This window comes from Larus michahellis, chromosome 3 (assembly GCF_964199755.1).
Source record: "Larus michahellis chromosome 3, bLarMic1.1, whole genome shotgun sequence".
NCBI lineage: Eukaryota > Metazoa > Chordata > Aves > Charadriiformes > Laridae > Larus > Larus michahellis.
The window spans coordinates 126,930,245-126,953,874 of record NC_133898.1 but is presented as its reverse complement, the minus strand read 5'-3'; the positions used below and the strand labels follow the sequence as shown (position 1 = coordinate 126,953,874).

The following is a 23,630-nucleotide window of genomic DNA, read 5'->3' as shown; positions in this document are numbered from 1 at the left end:
CCTCAGCCAAGTCCAGAAGTGCTTATAAAAAACAGTGTTAGTGTATCATTCAGAACAATCAAATACTACGTGCACGAAAAAGTAGTTCAGGGCAACATAAATTTTAAAAAAGTGACAGTTTCATCACACAATTACTGTACACTACTGTTCTTAGGGTTGAATACTTTCCTCTCTCACACTCTCTCTTTCTCTCTGTTTTAATCTTTCTCTTTTTTATTACCTTTTTTTTTTTGATTTTTTTCTTTCTTTTTTTTTTTTTCTTTTTCCCCCTTTTTTGGATTTGGTCCACTGGAGATAAATCGCCCTCAATGATATATATATTTAAAAAAAAATATCAGCAGCAAGGCTCTCTTGAAATAGATTCTGTTTGATGTAGTTAGTCTGTCTTTTCTGTTTTGCCCTCTTTCACGGCAGCCTCTGAAGTTTTCCGCAGGGGGGCTTTCTCCGAGTTGGCGTGTCCTTGGCCGGATTCCGCCGCTCCTCCGTTTTTGTGCGATGTGTGCTTTTCCAAGTAGTTCAGCATTTCACTGAGAACAGTTTGGAAAGTGCTTAGGGCAGCACATATTGCAGGAGTTCCAAAACCATGAGTGATCAAACTACAAATGGGAAAGAGACAGAAAAAGAAAAATACACACACACACATAAATATAAATGCACTCACATACATCGAAGCGTTACAATACACTCATTTTGCTATAGTGAAATTCAAGATTTTCTCCCTAAACTATTTATTACCTATGGGAAAAAAAGAACAGAAAAGCGTAGAGCCGAAGAGCAGACTACATACAGCTTCAAAGGTTGGTTTTGGTAGGAGTCTCAGTTCTGATACACCGTGGGACAGATCTTCAGCTGATGCAGGTTGACACAGGGTTGTTGACTTCAGAGAGGCCAAGAGAGTATGTGTGCCCTAGGCTCTCCAGCATTGCTACGTTTCCAGTCTCAGAAGGTTTGGCTTCCTCCTTCTCAGGTAAATGAAACCAGTTCTGTGGGGTTTGATCACTCTCTGAGATCACAGTCTTGAACAACAAGACCTGGTTATTCTACGTGGATGTATGGCTGCATCTGCACTAGGAAATTCAGCAAGGCCGAGTGCAATCTCTATTGGCATGGTTTGGCCATAACTGTGCTGCTAAGCCCTCTGAGCACCTAACAGGATGGAATCCAAACTGCCTATTGAGAATAGTCCCTGGACAATGCTAATGACCAAACAATGCCCAGGCCATGTTTCACATGGGGCTAGTTCAGCCAGGCTAAATTCACACACCATCCTAACCAATTAATAGTAAAAATAACCAAGTTTCAAGAACGTTGCCCTGGTGGTATTGAATTTACTAGTATAGATTTACCTTGTTGCAATTTTCATTCTAATAAGGTGTTTTTCCAAGGTAACACTGTATTTTTCTTGTTTTTCTGCACTGCAAAGCAGCTGAGTTCAGTGTTGCTCCTCACTTAACAATTACTGAAACAACGTATTAATGCAGTTGCCAGGCGGAGCTATAGTGGGTTAATGTCATGTAAGTTTAGAGGAACTTTTCAGTGCACACGTGTATCTACAGTCACTTGAGATGCTTTGGGCATGCAGCTTGGCTTCCACTTGCAGATCCAGAAGTCTGCAGGTTTCCCACAGGTCCTGTCTCCTAAATACCATCTCTGTGAGTATGTTTCAGCTACCTTAGGATATTAGAAATGGCACTAGAGACCAGTTTTTAGGCAATCAAATCTAGCCCTATCCATCTAAATTTTATGTGTACTGTATAAGATGTTCACATAAGGACTAGGGAAACTCACGTTGTACTAGACATCTTAGTGGGGGCAACAAATTATTCTCATTGTTATAATGACTAATTTTGATAAGTGGTAAGTGAAAAATAACCACTCAAACACTGCAGATTTTTAATTTTCATTTAGAAACGAAAATGAAAAATAATTTCAAAGGTTCGAAATGCCATTGCAGTTTTTAAAAGACTGATTTCAGTTATACCAATTCTGCTCAGGGCAGAAAGAGGACAAGGAGAGGAAAAGAACCTGATTTTTAAGTTTGTGGACATTTTTGAGAAATCAATATTTTATATTAGTTCAGGTGAAAAAAACCACCCAAACAACAAAGCATTACAGTGATCCTGACAAAACAATAACTATTTCCCATTCCATGCTAGTTAAGATTTTGCCTCTGTGGTAATTCTCTAGGTGTCTTAGACACCATATCAGTAAACACTGATGTAATGCAGATAACCACGCGTAGGTCAGAAATGGGAACATTTCACTTCTGTGAGAACCCCTCTCCTCTGCATTTTCGCTCCTTAGTCTTTGCAGCTGTTTTAGAAAAAAACGTCAAAAAGTAGGGGCCAAGGGAAAACAGGTTATCTAGAACATGGACAATTGCCAGGATGCTGGAATTATCAAAAAACAAACCCACCATGGGAAAGGCTCTGAGATATCTTTTAGGGTGATCTTTCTGTCTGCTGAACATAGGAACCCTGTTTTCTAGGAAGGCCGGTATCTTAGGGAAGACACCAAATTTAGGGGAGTCCTAATCAAAATGAGAGCTCAGTTTGGAAATATATCTCCATTTCAGATTGGGAGTGGCCCAGCCTTTTATGAAAGGTCTCCCAAAAGCTAATAACAAATAACTTGCTTTTAGAATGTTTATCCATTAGTCTCCAGGCACTTTTCAAAGCAGGAATTGATGTTTATCCCCAGTTAGTAATGAGAGGAAAATGATAATTAAATATTTACAAAGAATATTTTGCAGACATCAATTAATAATACTACATGACTCTTGAAGTTTGGACTTGTAGTAATATCTGGATCTTTCTAATTTAACATTAAAAAGAGGTAAAGAGGTAAATATAACTTGGTTTTTTTTTGTTGTTTTTTTTTTTTTAAGAAATGCCTGGCATGCCAGGGAAATAAAAATCAATCATCATCATCATTATTGTAAGTCATATTTTTAACAGTAGTAAAAACGAGATTAGCAATAGCATCTAGATAAGACCAAGTCCTTTTATTAATCAGGTGATTTCAAGATTTTGTGTTGCATTTTATCATCATTTCTAGCCTTCAGAAGTCCAAATAAATGAACATGTGATGGTGCTTACAACACCAGAAAGCAAGAAGAAGCAAATTCAAATGTATCATTACTGGTTGTAATATCTCATGATTTTTACACTGCTTGTGTGATCTTCTGGGTCCTGATCTCAGGAACTAACTGTACCGAGACATATATAAAAATATTTATGATCTTACATGCAAAAGAAACCAGTTTATTTTCAATGTTGGTAATACCTGCAATCATTCATTTCCAGTCAAATAGTAAGTTTAACAAAGGATTGAATAAAAAAGAAATCTTCCATCCTGCTCTCTTTGAACTATTCTACTCGTGAGCAAAAGCAATAGTACTGTGTTCATATGATAGTTCAACGCACTCTGAAGAGTAAAGTGGGAATACTACAGTGAAAACTTACAGGGATTGTCTCAGAAATGATCTGTAGGGTTAAGAAAAATGATAGAAAGCTTTAATGTTCTCAAATACTGAACAAGATGGTAGAAAACACCAAAATGGGTCAAAATGTGATATTAAGGTACATAAGCGTAAGTGTTGTCTTGTAGGTGTATATATCAACAGTGCCTAAACTCCCATTTCAATCAAAGGGGACTTAATGTAGTTTCCTACATATAAGAGTCTACAGTGATTTGAGATGCCCTATTGCATCTGAGACATCTGCACAGAACTGCTAGATATGATATAGGACTTAAGTCTACCTTGAACCCAGGCAGGTTACCCTTGTGTACCTCACATGACACTAGATGCCAATGTTTGGGCGACTGAATTGAGCCCCGGGGCTTTATTCAATACAGAGAAGTCTGGAGAATGATTTAGCACATGGGATGGACATGTCACCTTTATGGTGGGCCGCACCACTATTCTGGTTACATTGAGCGCTCCATAAAGCTGAATAAAAATGTGTGTTCGATGCTATTTGAGATGTTCTATAGTAACAAGACACCTGTGTCAGGTGAACAGGTAATGCACAGGACTCACAGGAAAACAGCACCCTTTTAAAGCAACAATGGACTAATGGAATATCTCATCGCATCTAAAAAGATGCTGCATGCTAATGTTTACTCAACTATATCTTGTCCTAGGTCTTCATTGACTACATGGGAAGCTTAGACACCCAGCTTACATGAAGACACCTAGATATGGCTATTTAATTCTGAGCAGAATCTTAAACTTATTATCTAACTAGTGTTTATAGGAAAAGGATTTTGTCGGGTGAGCTAGCGGTCTAGCTCCTTTACAGTTTAGCCTCTTATGTACCACCAATCATCAAATATGGCAATTTTTTTCAAGTTAGCACTGTATTTCTTTTAAAAAAGCCAAACCATTTTTAGTGAAATGGCGCTGCAGAGTCTCATGGCAACTCTACTTTCAGTTCCTGATGTATTTATCCTTCTCCACAGATTAGGATGTGCAGATCTTATTAATTTTCCCATGAAGCTTATTGAAACAGTTTTATGGAAAATTTCTTGCCAGCCCTCCTTGCCATGCTCCTGTGAGGGTGTATTTTTTTAGCCTCACTTTATCTAATGAGCATAAAAAGGCTGAGAGATATTATATTCTACTTTGTGTTACATTTTTATCAGTAATTCCCCTTGCTCTAATTTTGGTGGACTTTATTTCTCCACAAGTTAAAGTCTTTGAAAAATCGAAGAAAGTTGGATAATTTCCCTCTGCTGATGAAAGTTTCAAGTTGGGGAGAAAATCTGATTTTACATTTTAATCAGACCTGACAGACAGAAGACTAATGGCAAAGCATTCAAATGTGTTTCATGAAAGTCATATTTAGTTGCTTGATTTTTCAGACTGAGCTCCCACTGAAGTAGGTTCATTTTTGGTATGCTTCATACCTATCAAATGAGTTGCTTTCATTGTAAGACTTTCACTTGTGTTTAAAAGCCTAAAATTAAACATGGTTGTTTCATAATGGAGTCTTCTGGGTATTCTCAGCTTTGTAGTGCATCTCATTGTGATTCCTATAAACTAGTAACTTTATTGTTCTAAAAGGCAAGGCTGAAATCTCTGATTTTGGTACTACGCATGGAGAGCTGCAGAAAGAAGGCAATGAATATCAGGCCAGCATATTCTATAAATCCTGATGCTTAAGGACATCCAGACCTGCCTGCAATTCTGCCCAGCGCTATGATGCAATTATGTCTGCTCATGTTTTAATGATGGCCTTACTTAAAAGTGAAAAGATCCAAGTGTGCCTGAAGGCTTGGACTCTCGTTTGGCAACTACCTCAAGGACTCCTCCATACCCCAGGCTGGTGAAACGCCGACATGCGGCAAAAGAAACAGATTCCCTCTCAGTGGGGGGGAAGAGGCCATCTGCACTGAATGTTTACACCCTCATTTAAAATAAATTATTACTTTAAAACAATAATAATGAAGAAAAAGCAAGGTTGAACTTATCAGCTGGACTTTGTTGGAACTTTGAAAGTGAAAACAACTTCATGATTATCCAAATTTAACAACACATGGCAGACAACAAATTATAATATCTGATAAGACTTTTGGTGGCTGTAAAGGAAATGGAAAAAGATTTGAATACCTTCACTGATACAAGTAACTTCTTAAGTTAGAGGTACCTATATTGACTTTGAGGTACTTCTGTTGATTTGAAGGTCTGTCCTATGAGGGATGCTTAGAGAGTTAAATCGTGATAACATTACTTCAGAAGGTAGGTAGGCCTGACCATGACACAAGTTGGACTGATAGTCAAGGTAAACATTAGAACATGACGAGTATATATGTCAGGGATAAGTAGTCTACAGCACTGGAGTGGCAAACAGCACATACAAAAATTGCCTTGCAAAGTAGGCTCTCACGCTTGTTTTCTGTTCTTAACCAAACAAGTGTATTAAGGTCATGTTCTCCTAAGCAGATGAACCTCTTTTTACCATGTGTAAAAGCAGTGGAGAAAGTAAGAAGAGAGTGCTAGAGCTGATGCGCCATATTTCCAAAATATTCTATTTCAGCTCTGTATATTTTAGACCTTGGGACTGATTTTCCGCACTAGGAGAATTGCCCAGGGAACATATCTGAAACATCCAAGACTGTGACTGTGGAGTGTTTCTGAGCTACAGACCAAAGATTAAACCATGACCCTGTGTTGCACATGGGGCTTACAGAAGCCCTTGGATGTTTGCTGGGAAATGTTTCCAGTATAACGCCCTATATCTTCTGAATAAAACACTGGATAACACTATGACTTGCTGGTTTTGAATGACAAAATGACGCACAAACTTCTGCCTAACTGTGGTTGAAAAGTGACTTTGCTGCCTACTACTACCTGTGGAGCCAAATACACCAGTGAGACCACAGATCCAAGATGACTGGCTATTTTTGAAGAAGAGCGAGCATGTCCCTCACACAGCCAGCAGCTCCATCAGTTTCTCCTTTCACTTAGTCAAAGGTCACACCTCTGCCCCACAGGAAGGCAGAGAAATGAATGAGATCCATCCAACTTGCTACCATGCAAAGACTTTTTCCAGTGAGACAGCTAATGTAGCTGAGAAACCCCATTGCCCTCCTCAAATGAGAAAGACCAAGAGGTACGCATTATAAACATGCCGATGACGAGACACAATGCAACTTTGTAACCTAATAATTTAGAAATGAGGGGATGGCATTTGTTTTTTTGGGAAGCATGAGGGTGCCTTAAATGTTTTAAGAAATCTGAAGTGCTGGATCAAAAAACAAATCGAGCCCTGCAAGTTTTTTTCCATCTTTGATGAATGTATATTCACTTTTTCCTTGGTAATCATGGAACTTCTTTGTTAATGAAGAGGATAAAGAAAAGAAAACAGATTCTTATCTGTTCTCTTGACTCCATAAATTGTGACTTTAAGGGAATATGGTATGATAAGGTTTATGATAAAAATCATTAACAATATTAGAAATTCTCACCCTTCCAAATGGATTTTTGTCATGAGCAGAACAAGAGAAGGTGATTGAACTCTTGCTATGGAATGATCAAAGATGGAATCCCTGGGAAAGGGAATGAGGGAAAAATCCCAGAGCAAGCAACTCTAATGCCTTCGGTAAATGAAAAGCCAAGGAAAAGAAAGAAAGAAAGAAAGAAAGAAAAAAAAAAAAAGAAAGGAAAAGATTGTTTATTACTAGTACCTCAGCACTGGGAACCAGTGTTGTCCCTCTCAGCTAGCTGAATCTAAAACCAGATTGAGAGAGATCATGAAAATCAGGGAACTCTAGAGGGCACCAGAGGTGTTTCACCACAAAATTCATTGCACACCAGGCGTCTTCCAGTCTGTGCAGCCAAAGAGAAGCCTGCTGCTGCTAATCAAGATGACTGGAATTATGACAGCAGCTGCTCCACCTCCTGATAAGCAAAGAAGTGTAAAAAAGAGAGAACAATATATAAGGGGGGTAAGCACACCTGTAAAGGCGACCCACTAGTAAGTCTTTGGGCTTGGCTCTTTGTTACAATTTATAAAACATGTTGAGCTTCAAAATCCATTTCAGTGCTCCCTTTTACCCTTCAGAAAGAGGGATGTTACTTTCTCGCTGCTCCCGAACTCTGAGCCTCTGGTTTCTTGCCTGTTGCTTTTCATGTCACCTTGTCAGTGTGATGCCAGGCACTCGCAGGAGGCTGACAGCTCCAGGCTCAGAGACTAGCTAAATGACAAAACTCCTGTCTCAAACAGTTTCATAGGAAGGGTGTTTCATATCAGCTGGATGGCTAGGCGAAACACAGAATAATTTGTGAAGATGCTGATTGCTTTCATTATCTAGCTTTAGTATTCTGAGCCTATTATTTTTTTGTCTGTTTTTATAAGGTTTCTGCACTGAAAGAGGTGCCACTTGCAAGAAAGTAACTTTCTCTTTGTTGTTTTGCTGTCTTTATCTTTCATATATAAGGTAGATGTGGATGTGATTTTGTATCTTAATGAAATGCAACCTTAAAGTGAAAGGATCAAAACCAACTTCTGTAATTGGTGGCTATTCCTCTTTCCCTATATGACGGATGACATCAGTAGGATATCTGAACTTTCCAAACACTACAGATTCTTACAGACATGAGTACTCCAAAAGTGAAGAAAGTGAGACTAAGAGTCTGCCTAATGACGTCAGGGAGTCTGTATGTGCAAGCCAAGAAACACATGCAGATCTCGTAAGCAATCATGCCCTGCTTCACCATTTTCTAAAAAGAATTATTGCTCATTTTCTCAAGTGAATTATTCTGAAATCATTATGTATGTGTTTTGTTTGTATCCATCTCTTTGCTTTCTTCAAATATTCCAACCTCCTTTTTCCCTCCCATCACCTTCGATAATTGAGAGCTGTCTCTCAATTTCACTGACTATGAAACTTGTCTCTTTTACCTGATCTGAATTCAAAACCAACCAATCTACAGTGCTAAAGAGAAATTTGTACAACCTTTCTGCCCTGGGAAAAAAAAAAAAAAAAAAAAAAAAGAAAGATGAAATCCCAGCTTTACTGCCACCAGTGGGATTTGAAAATAGTTTTAGTTTCAGCAGGAATTAGAATCCCAGCTTTTCCCTCTTGCATACACAGACACATACAGATGTAGAAGTGTCTCACATGATTCTGTGGGGTTCTGGGGAGAAGAATCTCTCAATTATAAATAATAGAAGACATTTAAAAAGAAACTATCTAAATATTCTCTCTCCCCCCCCCGCTTTTCCTGATGCTCACTCCACTTTGAAAACAAAGAGTGAGAGAAATAAGTTCCTCTCACTAAAGCTATAGAAACTTTTGGGTTCTTTTCAAGTACTGGTGTGCTGATTTTGTTCTCTACTGTGGTGGACTCATAAATGCATTTACACAGATCAGCCTTTAGAGGACAAGAAAGACACACTCATGTATCCACACAAAAAAATCCCATTACTCAGTGGAACTGTTTTTTTCCAGGGTTTTCTTCTTTGCCCTGTTGCTTAATGATGACTCTGTCTTCAAAAACTGGGGACAGGGTAGATCAAGTGGTGGCTTTCAGGCCAGATACAACACACAGGATTATTCCTCTTGCTCCTCTGCATTCATCATGATGGAACCAAAGAAAAGCTGAAGGACAGCTTGGGTAGCCCTGCACTTACATATCTGCTTAGAAATCTGAGCTGCCCCAACACTTAGCCCATGAGGGCAATGACTTATGATCCAGCCCTGACAAGATTGGGCTTCTCTTAGTGTCAGTACGTTTTTTAAAGCACAGGTAAGGCACCTAACTGGGCTGTAATAAGGTCTGATTCTTCCCTGAATTCTCAGGCTACATATATGTTAGTAATATATATATGCCACTGTGCCCAGGAATAATTTGTGACAGTGCTACTTAGACAGGGCAACAAAACCCTAGGGAACCTGCTAAAAAGCAACATGGGTAGCCAATACCTGCCTGTGCCCTGGCACTACTTTTATTTACTAAAATCAATATAACTTCTTTACAGCAAGATACTCAAAAATGCCTTGAAAAGGGGAAAATCTTGAATAAGGCACAGATGGCTCAAGTAGGGCACAATAATTGCTGCTATGAATGTAAAGATCTACTGAATTCTCTGTTCATGGTCAAACAATATTGGGAAATCATTCTTCCTGCAGCATTGAGTTTTCTGTATTCAGGTCAGGTGGACATCTCAGAGCAGCTGCACAAACATGGTTGCACCAGGGGTGGAGAAGTGCCTCTGTTTTTTGCATATCTGGTGAAGTTGTGCAAAACTCAGCAGTTTTCAGGCTCACTGGCAGCTCCTTTGAAGATTTCCCTTGTTTTATGCTTTGTATATGAACTTTGAGCTTGGAGTTTGAGCAAGCCCAGCAATTCCGGTCCCTTCTGACTACCCTGTACTTCAGGTTGGACACATGTTTACAGATCTTGATGAATTGGCACTCAGTAGAAAAATTTCAGAGCGAAGGGTGAGCTTGAAGATTCAAAACAGAGGAAATGGGAAACACTGTTTCAGTCTGACTTGTGCCAGTCTGTGTACACTGGTCTTATTAAAGTTGGGCAAGTAACATCACGAGCAAGTGGAGCATGTAACTCTACACTTAGCAGCTGTAGGGCAATTTTTTCCTAAAGAAAACTCTCTTTTACCCCAAGGTAATGGAGGCTGGCTTCTGCTGTAGGTATCAGATATAGATCTTCAAAAAGTCTTTCATTATCTTAGAATTTATTCTAATAATAGAGATTTGTGCTATTCCTCTGAATTTTTCTGGTCTTAAAAATTTCTTTGACTTTCTGACATCATATGGCATCAACCTTTCATCTTATGGTTTCTTTGCTGCCTTGTTTATGGTTTACAAGACCAAATTTTTGAACCTCTTCTTGATATATTAAATCTGTATGAAACTATATGAGATTTCCCATGATCAAAAATCAGCTCATATTGGATAATGGTAGAAAAATATGCTATATCTATGCTAAAAAAAACATTCACAAAGCCTTGTCAGAGATTCCAGTGAAAAACTATGGCTTGTCCTTGACAAATGTAATATTTTGGCTCCATTCCAACCTAGGGATTTATAGAGCACAGAGATGGAGAATCTATTGCGAGAAAGCCCACAGTTCTGGAAAACAGATAAAAATGAAGATGAAAGTTTCACTGTTGAAAAAGCACTTTATAAAATTTGTGATGACTATACAGAGTTACTGCTTCAGATTCATGTCTACTCAGCAAGACCTATTTGTAAAGCACCAACAGCTCTTGGACGTTTTGGTCGTAAGTAACATTAAATTCATGTGTATAATGAGGACCAGACACTTATTAAGACAGTCCAATTTTAGACTCTGACTACTATAGAGGTCATCAGGGTATTTGACAATGACTATGGTATGAAGGTCAAATCCATCTCTGGCATACGGTTGCAAAACTCTTTATCTATAGATATAGGTACATGATAAATGTGTTCATTTCAGTGTAATTAAGGACAACCTGTTCTTATGGAAATCTGATCTTAGGTGGGACCTAAGATCAGGGTTGCAGAGGCTACTGTACTTTGAATATTTGGATTCTTAGTGTTAGGCATGTGCTTTATGTTAGGCAGATGCATTCAACATCTTCTTATGAAATAATTTTCAACTGATGTATAATGACAAATAGCTATTTGTGCTTGTGACCAGTAGGAGGCTGTGCTATGCCTGAAACAGTGGTGAGCATGTTGCTCATGGGCTACAAGGACTTTCTCTGTGTGTTGGGGTACAAAGAATATCTTCAAGAATTTCTTCCTCTTCTCTCAACCCCAACTGATCAGGTGCAAATTTCCTGTGACAGAGGTTGGTTCAGTCTAAGGATCATCACTTAGAGAAAACCAGAGAAACCAAATGATAGGTCGGACACAGTCTGTGTTGAAAACTTGACTCAGAAAATGCTTAATACTCACAGAAAACACGGTGAGTTGCGTACTTGCATCTTCTCTAGCATCTGAGACAGACTTAAGTGCATTCTGTGATATTTAATCAAGTAGCGGTAGGAGTGGTTCAGATGACCTAGCTGTGAAGGCTGACAGGTTCAGAGGATGGGAATAATGATTTTTTTTGCCTACATCAGATTTAGCTACTTACAATATAAGTGTCCAGCATGTACTGGTTGGCTAAGCTCCTGTTCAGCTGGAGATCTAGATCAGACTGTTCAGTCAATGGAGTTTAGAGGGAAATTGAAGTCACACTAATGTAGATGTCTATGTTAGGCCTGCTTAATTGTAATGCAGATTTCATGGGCTATACAGATGAGATCTCTAGAGACTACAGCAGAAGATATACACCTGGCTGAAATGGAGGCATCTACATGTAGATGACTTGAGTTAGAAGTATGGGTTAGAAGCCAGATCTGAACTCAACTTCTCTACAATAGACAGAAGAAGAGTATGGTCTCAGCTCAGCCTCTGGGTCTGGCAGTACTCATCATTCCCCAAGCACAGACATCAGACAAGGCTGTCTGATTTAAGCCCATGGAAGCATCTGTGTAGGATTGAGACCTATGCTCTTCTAGGTACCCATCTTCAGTCCAACACTCATTACCTACAGCAGGCATGAAAGAAAGCACTGAATGATCCAGGAGCTGCCTACAGATGCTTTGTGCTCCAACCTACTGAAGTGAAGCTGAGAAAGAAGGATGGGAGCTGTACCAGTTGATGGTTTTTATAGATGAAGCCTTCAGCATTTTATCCTGACTGCTATTTCTTCTTTAAACACAGGAATCCTTGGAGATTTGCTACCTTATATCACATTTACTTTTTGTGCATGTATTGGGGAATTATCTGTTCTTCCACAAGCCCAGGCAGCCCATTAAAATCCCCCTATGAGTATCCTGTGTAAATAAGTATGTCTTCCTTGGTGTGCATGTGTAGTTAGGCATTTAGGAGAGTGTGTGTTTAAGGGAAAGTATACATAGGTGGTATGTGTGTGTGTGCACATTACTGCATGAGAATAGAAATGGGGTTGTCTAAATGTGTTTGTATATGCGTAGGATGCACACAGGTATGTGTAAGCATAAACAGGAATGTGTGTATTCGTGACCAGGCATTATCTTTGCCTCTCCCTACCCCGCAACAGGCAAATGGAAGAGGTGGAATGGTGGGTATTTTGGATTCCATTGAAAGTCTGAGGGACTAAACATTAGGTATCACATCACCATCTGGCTGGTAGGTGTTTCACGTTCTATCACAATCTTAACAAATAAAAGGTGTTGGGATGTTTAGGCACAAAAGTTTTCTGTCCAGCCAATGGATGAAGGTTTATCTGGCTGGGCTAAAGAATATGCAACATCACTCTAAGGCTTTATAGGACTAACAAACCTGCTTGGTCTGTAACCAACTCTTTGAAACAGTTCTTTACATATTGATTTTTTCAGGTACCGGTTAATGGCTAGAAAAATATAAAAATCTCTAGCATCAGCTAGTCATGTATTCCCCTCTGTGGTCTGAGAAAAGACAGGAGCACCTCTAGGGTGTTTCTTCACACTTATCTTTCTTTGACAAATATCTTAGATGACCCCACTATTTCAAAGTGGTCCTCTGGAAGTTTCCATCTCACTCTTGACTGTATCTAGTATATAGCCTAAAGCAAAAATGTGAAATTGCACAGCAACTCCCGGGATAATAAGTCTTTCTAATCCCAAACTGTCTATACACTTTTATCCATAACTTGGATAAAATTCTGATGAAGTTTAGACTTGGCATGCAGGTACCATGGGTCCTTTCTTCATAACAGCTTCTTAGGCTGTCTGCACCAGTAAATTAAATATTGCTAGGGCATGGGCCCAGGAACTGAGTCTAAATATATTAGCAGTCTCCAGATCTTTGGTCTGAGCCAGCTTGCATTTTCCCACATCTTTCCAGGGTGCTGTTCAGGAATGACTGCAGTGAGACCGTTCCAGTAGGTAGTCTGCTTTAAGGCCAGTCTGCTTTGAAGGCCAAAGAGTTAATAGTATGGTCATGGTAAGATGATGTCAAATGATCTCAGTAGCGTAGAGGAGGCTCTGGAACTATTTAGTTACTGGTAAGGATGTGGCCTAACTGTTTCTCTTTTATTGCTACTTTGATTCATCAGTATTGTCATTTTGGCTCTGAACTTGAGTTTCTACATTTCTGAACCATCCAGTTCGTTGGTTGGCTTGTGATTTGGCTCACATAGAGCAAGGCAACTTTCTTTCCAGATGGAGACATTTGGCCAGCAGATGTAGACAAAATCAGGCTGTGGTCCTAGAGGCAGGGTAAATGCAATTAGCCTGAACTACATTGCTGGGCAAACATGTGCTTTTAATAGGCACAGACAACAGAGGGATTACGGACATTATAGTCTTCTAGGTAAGGGAAAAAACATTATAACATTATATGTAGTCTTTATCAAAATTATGCATTTTAGTTAATTGTTCCTCTTTCAAAATCATACCTGAAATGTGTTAAATGTCTCTGGATGTCGAGGTCTAATATTGGAGTCGGTCTGGAGGATCCGAGGGGTGATCTGTCTTGACTTAGAAGGTCTTGGAATTCTTTACATATTTGTCTGAAAGGAAAGTGAAAAACCTTAAATAAGACAGGTGTAAAGCTGATTTCCATAGCACTGTCACCTTATCCTGGGTGATCTTATTCATAACAGAAATAATTGGCAGAAGCATTGTTAAAGAAATTAAAGGTGAACAAATCTCCCTCTTGCCTCCCAGCCCCAAATTCTGAGAACTAGCAACATACAGAATCTCTTAAACAAGAATATTTCCCCAGTGGAACCATATTAACATTGACATTTTAAAATGTGAATTCTCTCCTGGATTGGTCCTGGTTTGGCAGTGTTAAGTCTGGCTTAGCTCACCTACATTAGAAGCAAGGGTTACGGTTAAAGATAACGATGAACTAGCATTAGGACATGCCTGAAGAACTTGTGTAAATACACCACTACTTCTACATTTGCTTGTGTGCACTGGTTATCTGCAAATAGAAGTCCTGGACATTTTGGCCTAGCCTTCTTGACCCCAACTCATAAGACAAATGAATCACTAGGAGTTGTGAAGGAAAATGTCATCTTTGCTCTCTTAGTTTCTATTCGTGTTCATACTCTGCTTCTTTGTAGACTTTGGGGCAGAAGAACAGATGGATCCTCAACTGAGACCTCTCCCACAGGTCTGCCCAGAGTAAGAATTCATTCCAGCATCAGCTATTTAAATTTCTTATTGAAACATTCATTAAATTATTTTACATTTCTACCATGTATTGGGCACCCTAAAGTACTTGTCTATAGCAGTCTAGAGGACTTGCATTCTAACAGGGCCTCTTTCTCTCCAGTGACTGTAGGAGGAGCTCAGTGACTCACTCAACTGTCAGTACCCACACGACAGACAGGCAAGTGAGGCAAATCCCATTATCTCCACTTTTTCTCGATGATGGTTTCCTGGGCAGCACACACTTTCAGCAGGTAGGACCTGGGACCCCAGTTCAGCACCTTGCAATGGAAACTCAGGCTCTGCCTTGCCTGATCTCCCACCAGCATAGTAACACTACTTCTTTGATGGTCTTGCTGTCTTTCCCTCTGCTTCTCTGGATGCCTCAGCACCAGGGAGTTAAAAACATCCCCTAGCATAACTCTATATAGGATCTAACACTAAGAGAGAACTGAAAATAAGATTTTTTTTTTTCATTCTTGTGATATTGTTGGTTTGGGCTGGTTTGCAAATTAATCCATGAATGTTCTATGAGTGTGGATTTTTTTTAAAGGAATCAAACAGCTTCCATTTAGTACATGCCCTCAGAAGAGTACTGTCTGGACCATGGATGAATAGAGACACCACTTATATCAGTTAGTTTATGATGTAGTTAATTAAAAAAAGAAGAGGTGTCTGGATCTCTCGTTCAGGACTTTTCCAAATGAGCATACCTTTCTCCTTTGACTGCATTAAAAGAATGGGTACTTAATGTGGGGTCAGGAGGGCCTGATGTCCACTAGATGATCAGGACGATCAGTTTGGTTGCCTGATATTAGCCTGAGACTCAGTTGGATTGGCCTAATATTGGTCACAGTGACTACATGTAACCTAGTAAACAGTGCCGTCCAGTAAAGTGAGCAGTGCCAGGGATCCTTCTCACATCCTCATGACAATTGTCACCATCTGATAAGATCCATATATTTATGCTCTTCTAGCCTCCTAAACAGGGATGCTTCCTGAGAGTGGACCCTGGCATGGGCTAACTCCCAGAACATGCCCAGAAGATATTTGGGAGAGTTCAAGAAGCCATTCTAGTGTTTTAATAATATAGATGATTGCAATGTGATGACACAGCATGTGCTTGCTTTACTTAGTTAGAATAGATGCAACTACTGTGCCTGGGCATGGTTTCAAATACTAAGGAGCATCTCTGTGATCCATGATTTCTGTTAGAAGACTCTTTGCACATCTAGTCCTAGATAAAGTTCAAGTACTTCATTACCACCTTGTAACTCTTGTCCTTTGGGACAGGGACATAATGGAAAACAGGTGTGTAAACTCAGCTGCTTGGTGTTTAGAAGGTCCTCCATTGCCCGGTTACAAGAAAGGAAACTGCATTAACCCGTTTTTACCCTTCATTATATCACTGTTCTGCACATTATGGACATAGACTTTGGATACCACAGCTCTCTTCTGACTAAGAGGAGAGGAGATGCAGAAAACTATTTCCTGCTGTGTTACTGGGCTTCATCCAAGCCTGATTTCTGTAATCGCTTGTCATCTGTATGGACCTAGACACCGACTGCTTGAAAAGACAGCATCATCTTAGCCTTTCAGGCAAAGAGAGGTATTCAGCAGAAATATATGTAAATGCAGCATACAGTTTTAATGAATCAGGTCCTTAGAGGAAAAACAGTTCCTTTCAAAAACTGAAAACAGTCAGTCATTTTGGCTTCTAAACAATCTACTATCCCCAGTCGGCCCTGTCAGCACGGCTCTTCTCTCCTTCCTCCAACCTCTACTTTCTACCTGTTGAAAAAGTTCATCTTAAAAGTTCTTATGTTTTGACAAAGGAAAATGTCAGAACCAAGTGTGCAATTAAGTTCCCTTCTATCTTCACATGTCAAAAGTCTTTACTGAGTGTTGGCAGATTGAAAGAAAAGAAAAAACTTTTTTATTATACATGAAAACCTGTAAAAGGCAGTAACCTACTTTTTTCAATGGGATTTCTAGGCAAAGTGGTGTCTCAGAGCCTCCACTACCAATAAAACGTCACCTGAGGTAGTGGCAGGGAGGCAGCTGACAGTTATTTGCTGAGCTGGACTGTGACTTTGAAAAAGCAAAGAAAGATGGTTTTGCCGTCTTTTTTTAGGGGTCACAGATTAATAAAAAAAAGAGAGTCCTGGTCACTCCTGCAAGGTAGGCACCTAACGATTTGTGATAGATCTTTGGATGTTCCAGTATATGATCAGGAAAAGACAAAAAATTCTGTACTGGATCGGAACAAGAGCCCCTCTAGTCCATGATCTTATTGCTATCAGTGGCCAAAGCAAATACCTTGTGAAGACCACAAGAGTGGGGCAAATGTGTGCCCATGAGTCTGTCCAAGTGTGGTAGAGTTGCCAGGCATCCAAAGATCAGATATCAGAGAGATGCTCAGAAGGTCCTATGTGTCTGGTCTCAGAGCTGCTTTTCACAAAACTAGCAAATTGAGCACGTGGTGTCATGAGCCAGATGTTGATTGTTCTGCACTGGCCATAAGCAACCCCATAATAATAGTTGTTCACACTATTCTGTTTTGGTCTGTGTAAATGTGTGTACCTGCCCCTCTCTTATGTGGAAGATCTTGTGCTGTGATACTCTGTGGTGTTTCCTGTAGGATAGTGTGCCTCTCCGTCAAGTGGAATTATTGATGTTGCCTTTAGCAGTTCTGCATCTGTCTTAGCTGCAACTTGATGAGGTTCTGTCTCCTGTTATAAAGCCATCCAGTGTCTCCCACACCTCTGCACAATGAACTACCCTATGCTTAAAGACCCTCTAAAACCAGGTCCCAGGTTTGTTGTTGTTGTCTGGTTTTGGTTTTGGTTTGGGTTTTGTTTTTTTTTTTTTCTTTTTCTGTGGGTCTCTTTGTTTGCTTGTTTTTTTTCCTGTGTGGATTGCATAGATACGCCCTGAAGCCTTTCTAAAGAGTCTAAGGTTAATAGGCCAGTATCAGCACCCTTTGGCCAGAATTATGACAGTCTTTTTTTTGAAGCGTCTTGTTCTGGAGTGACCAGAAAATCATCTACTCAGTCAAAGGAGGTGAGTGCAGAGAAAGAGACTAGTAGGAGACCAACAGCTCCCATTGTTTACCCCTTTCTTATCCTTTCAGCCCTTAGCCAAAGTTTGCGCCACTCTCATCCTGTCCTTGCTGTCACTTGTGTTCAGTGGTGTGTAGTGGCTACAATCATCTCTTCTTCCCATGATAATTCTTCATTGTCTAGTTCATCAGATTTTTTGAACAGGCCGTGACACCATCTTGTTGCATCATATAGTACTGTCCTAGGCAGATCTTGAGTTTGCAAATGTGAGGGACCATTTCCAAGAGGTAGTTTTGGAAGATCAAGTAGTTTAACACAATGAATATGGTTTGTTCCATGCCAGAAAGTGGTCCTAATTTAATTCACTGTACTACTGCCAACATAGCCTCAGACCAGGTAGGGCTGAGCAGGCCAGTGAAGAGAGTGCTACCTCAAGGTTAATGACCTCCGTGTGTTAAAGAGGGCTATTGGCATCTAAAATAGCAGTCTTCAGTCTTCACTAGCCCATAAGACACAGTTCTGTGCATGGCAGATGAACAGCTTCCACTCAGCATGGGTGGATTGCTTCATTACAAGGTATAGATGCCCTTGATAACACTGGGAGCTTCTGCTGGACACCAGAGACTTCTGCATTGTAGACATTAAGGGATCTATTTAGTTACCCACACACAGATATGCAGTACACAAGACATCCATAATAACTGGCAGATACAACACAGTAACAAAAAGTGACTTGTGTGCTTCTGGAGCAGCAGCTGGTAATCAAGCTGGATAACCCAATTCATCTCAAAAGGCAGTAGGAGCCTGTATTTGGGCAACTGGGTCAAGCCAATGAAGTTGGATGTCTGAATCCAGAATGGAGTTTCACCTATTTATGAGGAATTGTGGAATTAATGTTTTTCTTTACCCTTAGTTTTCCTCAAGACCCGACATGCGAAAGATCTCAACAGTTCTCCCAAAGGCAGACTTCTGTGGGCTTCTAGAGTGGACAGTGGTAGCACACAGGCAATGGCACTCCATTTCTTTCCATAGGCAAAGCTTGCAATGAGTGATTTTACCACCCTGGAATTTCAGTGTTGTTTTTGGTGGCAGCATAACAATCCACCACTTCTTCAGGTGTCATAACCCACAAGCTCATGAGGCAGGGCAGTGGTGACATTACTGAAATGACAAAGCTAGAGCTTACAAACGTCTAGTGAATAATTGAAACTCCTGGCAAATGACTAGAGTACCTACTGTCAGACACATGGAAGCATGGCTGGGAAATACCATGCTAGTATTATGATGTCATGGACCTGTGTGTCCTGTAGTATCTAGGTGGGGTTGGTCTGTGAATCACTGTTCTGCTTCCAAGCAGGAGAGGGCAGTAGTGGCACACACATTGACCCATCTGTCCCTCTTACAAGCACTCTGACTGCAGTAGTATGTGGCCTATCACTGTATTGTCGACAGACCACTCTGATCAATTTGCTGGTGTTTTTAACTGACGGAAGGGGGAAAAAGACATTTTGTTCCTTACAAGTGCAGGATAACAGCCTACAAGCCAAAGTTCATCGCCAGTAGGAGTAATGCATGCCCGCGACTCCCCACCTCAGTAGTAAAGGAAGGTGAGAAAGTAGCTATGGAGTGATGAGAAAAGGTAGTGAGACTTTTATGTGTGGGGGGCACAGCCTTTGGAGATAGGACACAAAGAAAAGGAGTTTGTGGAGAGGTAGGGATCAGTCTCTTCCCCCAAGTGACAGGTGATAGGACAAGAGGAAATGGCCTCAAGTTGCGCCAGGGGAGGTTTAGACTGGATATTAGGAAAAATTTTTGCACTGAAAGAGTTATTAAGCATTGGAACTTGCTGCCCAGGGAAGTGATTGAGGCACCATCCCTGGAGGTATTTAAAAGATGGGTAGACATAGTGCTTAGAGATAAGGTTTAGTGATGGTTTCTGTCAGAGTTAGGTTGATGGTTGGACTAGGTGATCTGAAAGGTCCCTTCTAACCTAGGCAATTCTATGATTGTATAATGTGTTAAATAATTGGTTAATGTGTTAATAATCAGTTACTCACTGATTACTGCAACCCACAGTAATGTGTTCTCTCACTAGAGCCATAAAAGAAGGGGGAAGATTTGCATCATTATGGTTGAGTAAAATTTTATAGATAGGGCAAATCATCCAGCTGGGGCAATTTAGAGACTTCACTGTTGTTTAAGTTGTGCTGCCCAGCAGTACAATCAGCTTTTCCATAGTTAGGGGGGCAGATTGTTAATGGGCAATACAGCAATGGGGAGACACCACTTGCAGAGAGGAGCTGCTTCTTACCGGCTGGTTTATTCTCACGTCTCTGAAACCCCTAGGGCCCTTAAACCAAATGGGGATGTAGGTAAGAATAAGCTCGCATTCCACTTATATAATTCCTTTTAACCTACAAAGGACTTAGGAGCATGATGAGTGAGGTCCCTCATCACCCGCACACTGGCAAATGTCCCCTGAACCACATGATGCTCTGCTGAGCACCCCAGGGAAGGATCACAGCTGTGTTCATGGGATTCACAAGCCTGAGATGTTTCAATGCATGTTGTCTCTGAGTCACCTTCAGGGAGAAGAGCTCTGGCTACAAGAGGGACACCAAGGCCAGGAATCCTGTTCCCCACAAATAGAAAAAGCAGAAGGACATGGGGCTACAAAGGACAATCCTGTTGCTGATCAGCCTTCTCCTCTACTACATGGTGACTACTCTCTGTTGGACGTATCCCAGCCTGGATAATTCCCAAACATTTCCAGCACTGGGATGATGTGTTGAGAGGTCAGGTTTCTGTCCTCAGCTCTCCTGCAGCCTCACTGTGTAACACTGCAGGTTAATTCCTCCCTCATCAAGTCTAATTAAGCTAAGATGAAATGTAGTCTTAACTTGATGTTACTGCTCCAGGGGGGTGAGTGGCTTGTTTAGAGCAACGACAGGTGTCTCTGTGTGTCTTTAATGGCTTTACCAAAGCTTTCCTGCTGGTGTATATTGTTCCAGTGCCTTTGACTTCAGGGGAACTCTTGCAATTTCCATCCAGAGAAGATCTGTCCCTCTGTAAACCAGCTCTCCCTCAGCAGACATACAATAATTATCCCACACTAACTAGTACTGCAGTAGAAGCTTAACTCTCCTGCTCTCACACAAACAGGAGACAAAGCCAGTCTGTCCTATAGATCTTACCATGTAACGATGACCCCTCCTCTCTCCTAAACCAAAGCATCTGAGAAGATGTATGTGACTCCTTGACTGCAGGCAATAGGAACGTAGCCACTAAAACCTCTTTGCAGTAAATAAGGTTCCTCTTAAAGCATCTCTAAAGAGGGTTGCTTTCACTTGCTGTCAGTGAGTACTGTTGTGATAGCAATCACCGCAATCCCAGCTCCATACTCCCACTCCTCCCTCCCCCAGCCCCCAGATCCAAAATGGAGAAGTGACAGACAGATTTCTTTTTTAGTTTCCTCTCCCTTCTTACTTTGTTGCTAGGATCATCTTTTTCCTCGCTGTCTGCTCTTTCTGTTCCATGTGCTGTCTGGCAATGTGCTCTCCTACCGCCTTGGCAGGGAACTCCGTTTCACAGGTGTAGCCGAAATCTCTGGCCAAATGTAATGCTTCCCCTGTGGGCAAACAAAATGGGTCAGTTAGTTTTTAAGGTTATTATTATTACGCTTGCAGAATTTCTTCCACTCTTAAAAAAAATAATAATACAATAACAAATCATTTTTGTGGACATTGATTCCCAACCTCAGTTACAGATTTCAGCTCATTTGTCTTGTTCATGCTCAGTCATCAGATGGTGCCAGCCAGAAGCTAGGGAGGCTATTCCTCTTATGGGAAAATATTAGTCAAGACACTTGGCTCCCTCTCCTGCTACCAGTGAGTGCTGGGCAGCTGCTCAAGTTTTGTAAGCCCAGTTCATCATTGATATTTAAGGCATGGGAATTAGTGGAAGGTAGGAATAAATCACTCTGAAGAGCTGAGATTCAGCCTTTGGTGCTTCACTTCTCTATCTCTAAAGGAAGAACAGTCTTCTACCCCAGGAGAAAGATGGGTGGATAACATACATTTCAGCATATTTGCTTAGGGGTGAGGCCAGCAGGCACAATACAAGTGCCCCACACTAAAGGTGAGCAGACCCCCAAAGTAGAGCACAAGAAACAATCAGGTTTCCAAAAAAGATTGCAGTCAAAATTGACCACACGAAATAAAAAAGGATGACAGTGAAGATCACAGTTGCTCTTTCATAGGTGGGGAAATGAAGGCAAAGGGAGTACATAATTTGACTGGGCTTGGTGAGAAGTCTGCGACAGAGGCCGGCACTGAGCACCTCTCTACCTCACTACAGAGACCAGACTCCATAACCCAACTCCGTGCTGGGTGCCAAATACCTCTGCATTAACCTGTACCTCTCCACTAGCTTAGAGAACACAGGAATTTATTTTAGGGTTTACTGAACACTCTGGCCTGCGTGCTGTGACTTATGGGATTTATTTGATAAAATACAGCTGCCTGGAGTGTGAACATCTGTGCCTAAGTTAGTCTTTCCCTAATGGGAAATAGGCACTTCGAGATGACACTTGCTCTCATCTCATCGTAGAAGGTAGAAATAGGTCAGCTACCAGAAACGTATGTTGAAACACATCTATATGAGTGACTGAGAGGTGTGCTCCAGAGTAATTTTGGGGTTAGAGTGTTGTGGGGTTTTTATTTTATTTTCCTTTTTTTCAGAGTTATTTATTTGATTGCCATCATGAGAGGTGGCATTGGACCTTGGCTCTTTGGAGACTAAGCTGATGCTCCAAGCGAACAGTTAGGAGGGATGCAGGACCTGTAACACTTCTCTTTGAGAACATGTGTAGTGGAATTCATCTGATTAAATGTCAATATTACATTTGACCTAATACTTTCAAGTCAACAGAAACAAGCAAGCACTTAAATCATGTATCATCCCATACTAAAGTAGAAGGCAGAAGTGGATCAGAGGAATTATAGAAAAGTCCAGGTTAGAAGGGAACTCAGAAGATCACCTTCTTGTTGAAAGCATGACCTTAGATTATGTTATTCATGGACTTTTCAAACTAATTCTTGAATATTTCCAACCATCGAGATTACACAACTTTTCTAAGCAACTTAACCGAATGTTTAATAATTAATTTAATTTCATTATTAATCACCTAAAAGTGCTGATTTCTCTGTATTGACTACAATGAAACACGAGAGGACAGATACAACTACAGTAGAACTGATGAGATGAATCCCATCCCTAGCAAGACTAAGTCTGCTCTGCACAGGCCTGGCCAAGACAAGGAAGATGGGAACTTCCATGGGAGCAGTGGTCCTGGGGCAGGGCAGCATGAGGCATAAGGAATCACAGGCACTGACCTCTACTCCAGACACTATTTTCCACCTTTTCAGAGTTTATTGTCTCCCTTACATCATTGTAATTTTTACCAGAAAAATACCTTTCATTTCCATAAGCAAATACTTTGTTGTGTATTTATCTGACCTAATTGGATTCAGGTACTAGTGAAATACATGCACAACACCCAGGGAATTTGTTTGCTGACACCAGTCAACAGCAACCTTCACAGCTGCAACCAATTTTACATGCAAAATTCGAAGATTTTACTAAAAATCGTCTGCATTATTTGGAATTTTTAAACATGATTTCCAGTATGGCCAAAAAAAATAAGTTAACAGGCAAGAATTGTCTCTGAGTTGAAAGGAAAAATGGTTTCCATTTCTTAATTGACAGGTTCTGGAAAAGTAAAATAATTGTCAATGAAATTAAAATGGATTTCAGTGATATGTTAACAGTGAATCAGAATGAACTATATAGCTGAGTGCCAATTTTGGATTTAAAATGCCTA

The 23,630-nt window shown here is 40.5% G+C and overlaps 1 protein-coding gene across 3 annotated transcripts in view; it reads right to left on the bottom strand.

The window, feature by feature from the left end:
* Positions 1-230: 230 nt before the first annotated feature.
* Positions 231-23,630, bottom strand: part of TFAP2D (transcription factor AP-2 delta) — a 48,602-nt gene continuing 25,202 nt past the window's right edge. For all 3 annotated transcript variants that reach the window (XM_074582075.1, XM_074582076.1, XM_074582074.1), the window contains 3 exons: positions 21,236-21,377; positions 13,925-14,038; positions 231-596 (listed from right to left, as the gene is read on the bottom strand). In XM_074582075.1, the coding sequence (XP_074438176.1) occupies positions 377-596; positions 13,925-14,038; positions 21,236-21,377 (476 nt within the window). In that variant the 3' untranslated portion in view covers positions 231-376. The remainder of the gene's footprint in view (positions 597-13,924; positions 14,039-21,235; positions 21,378-23,630) is intronic.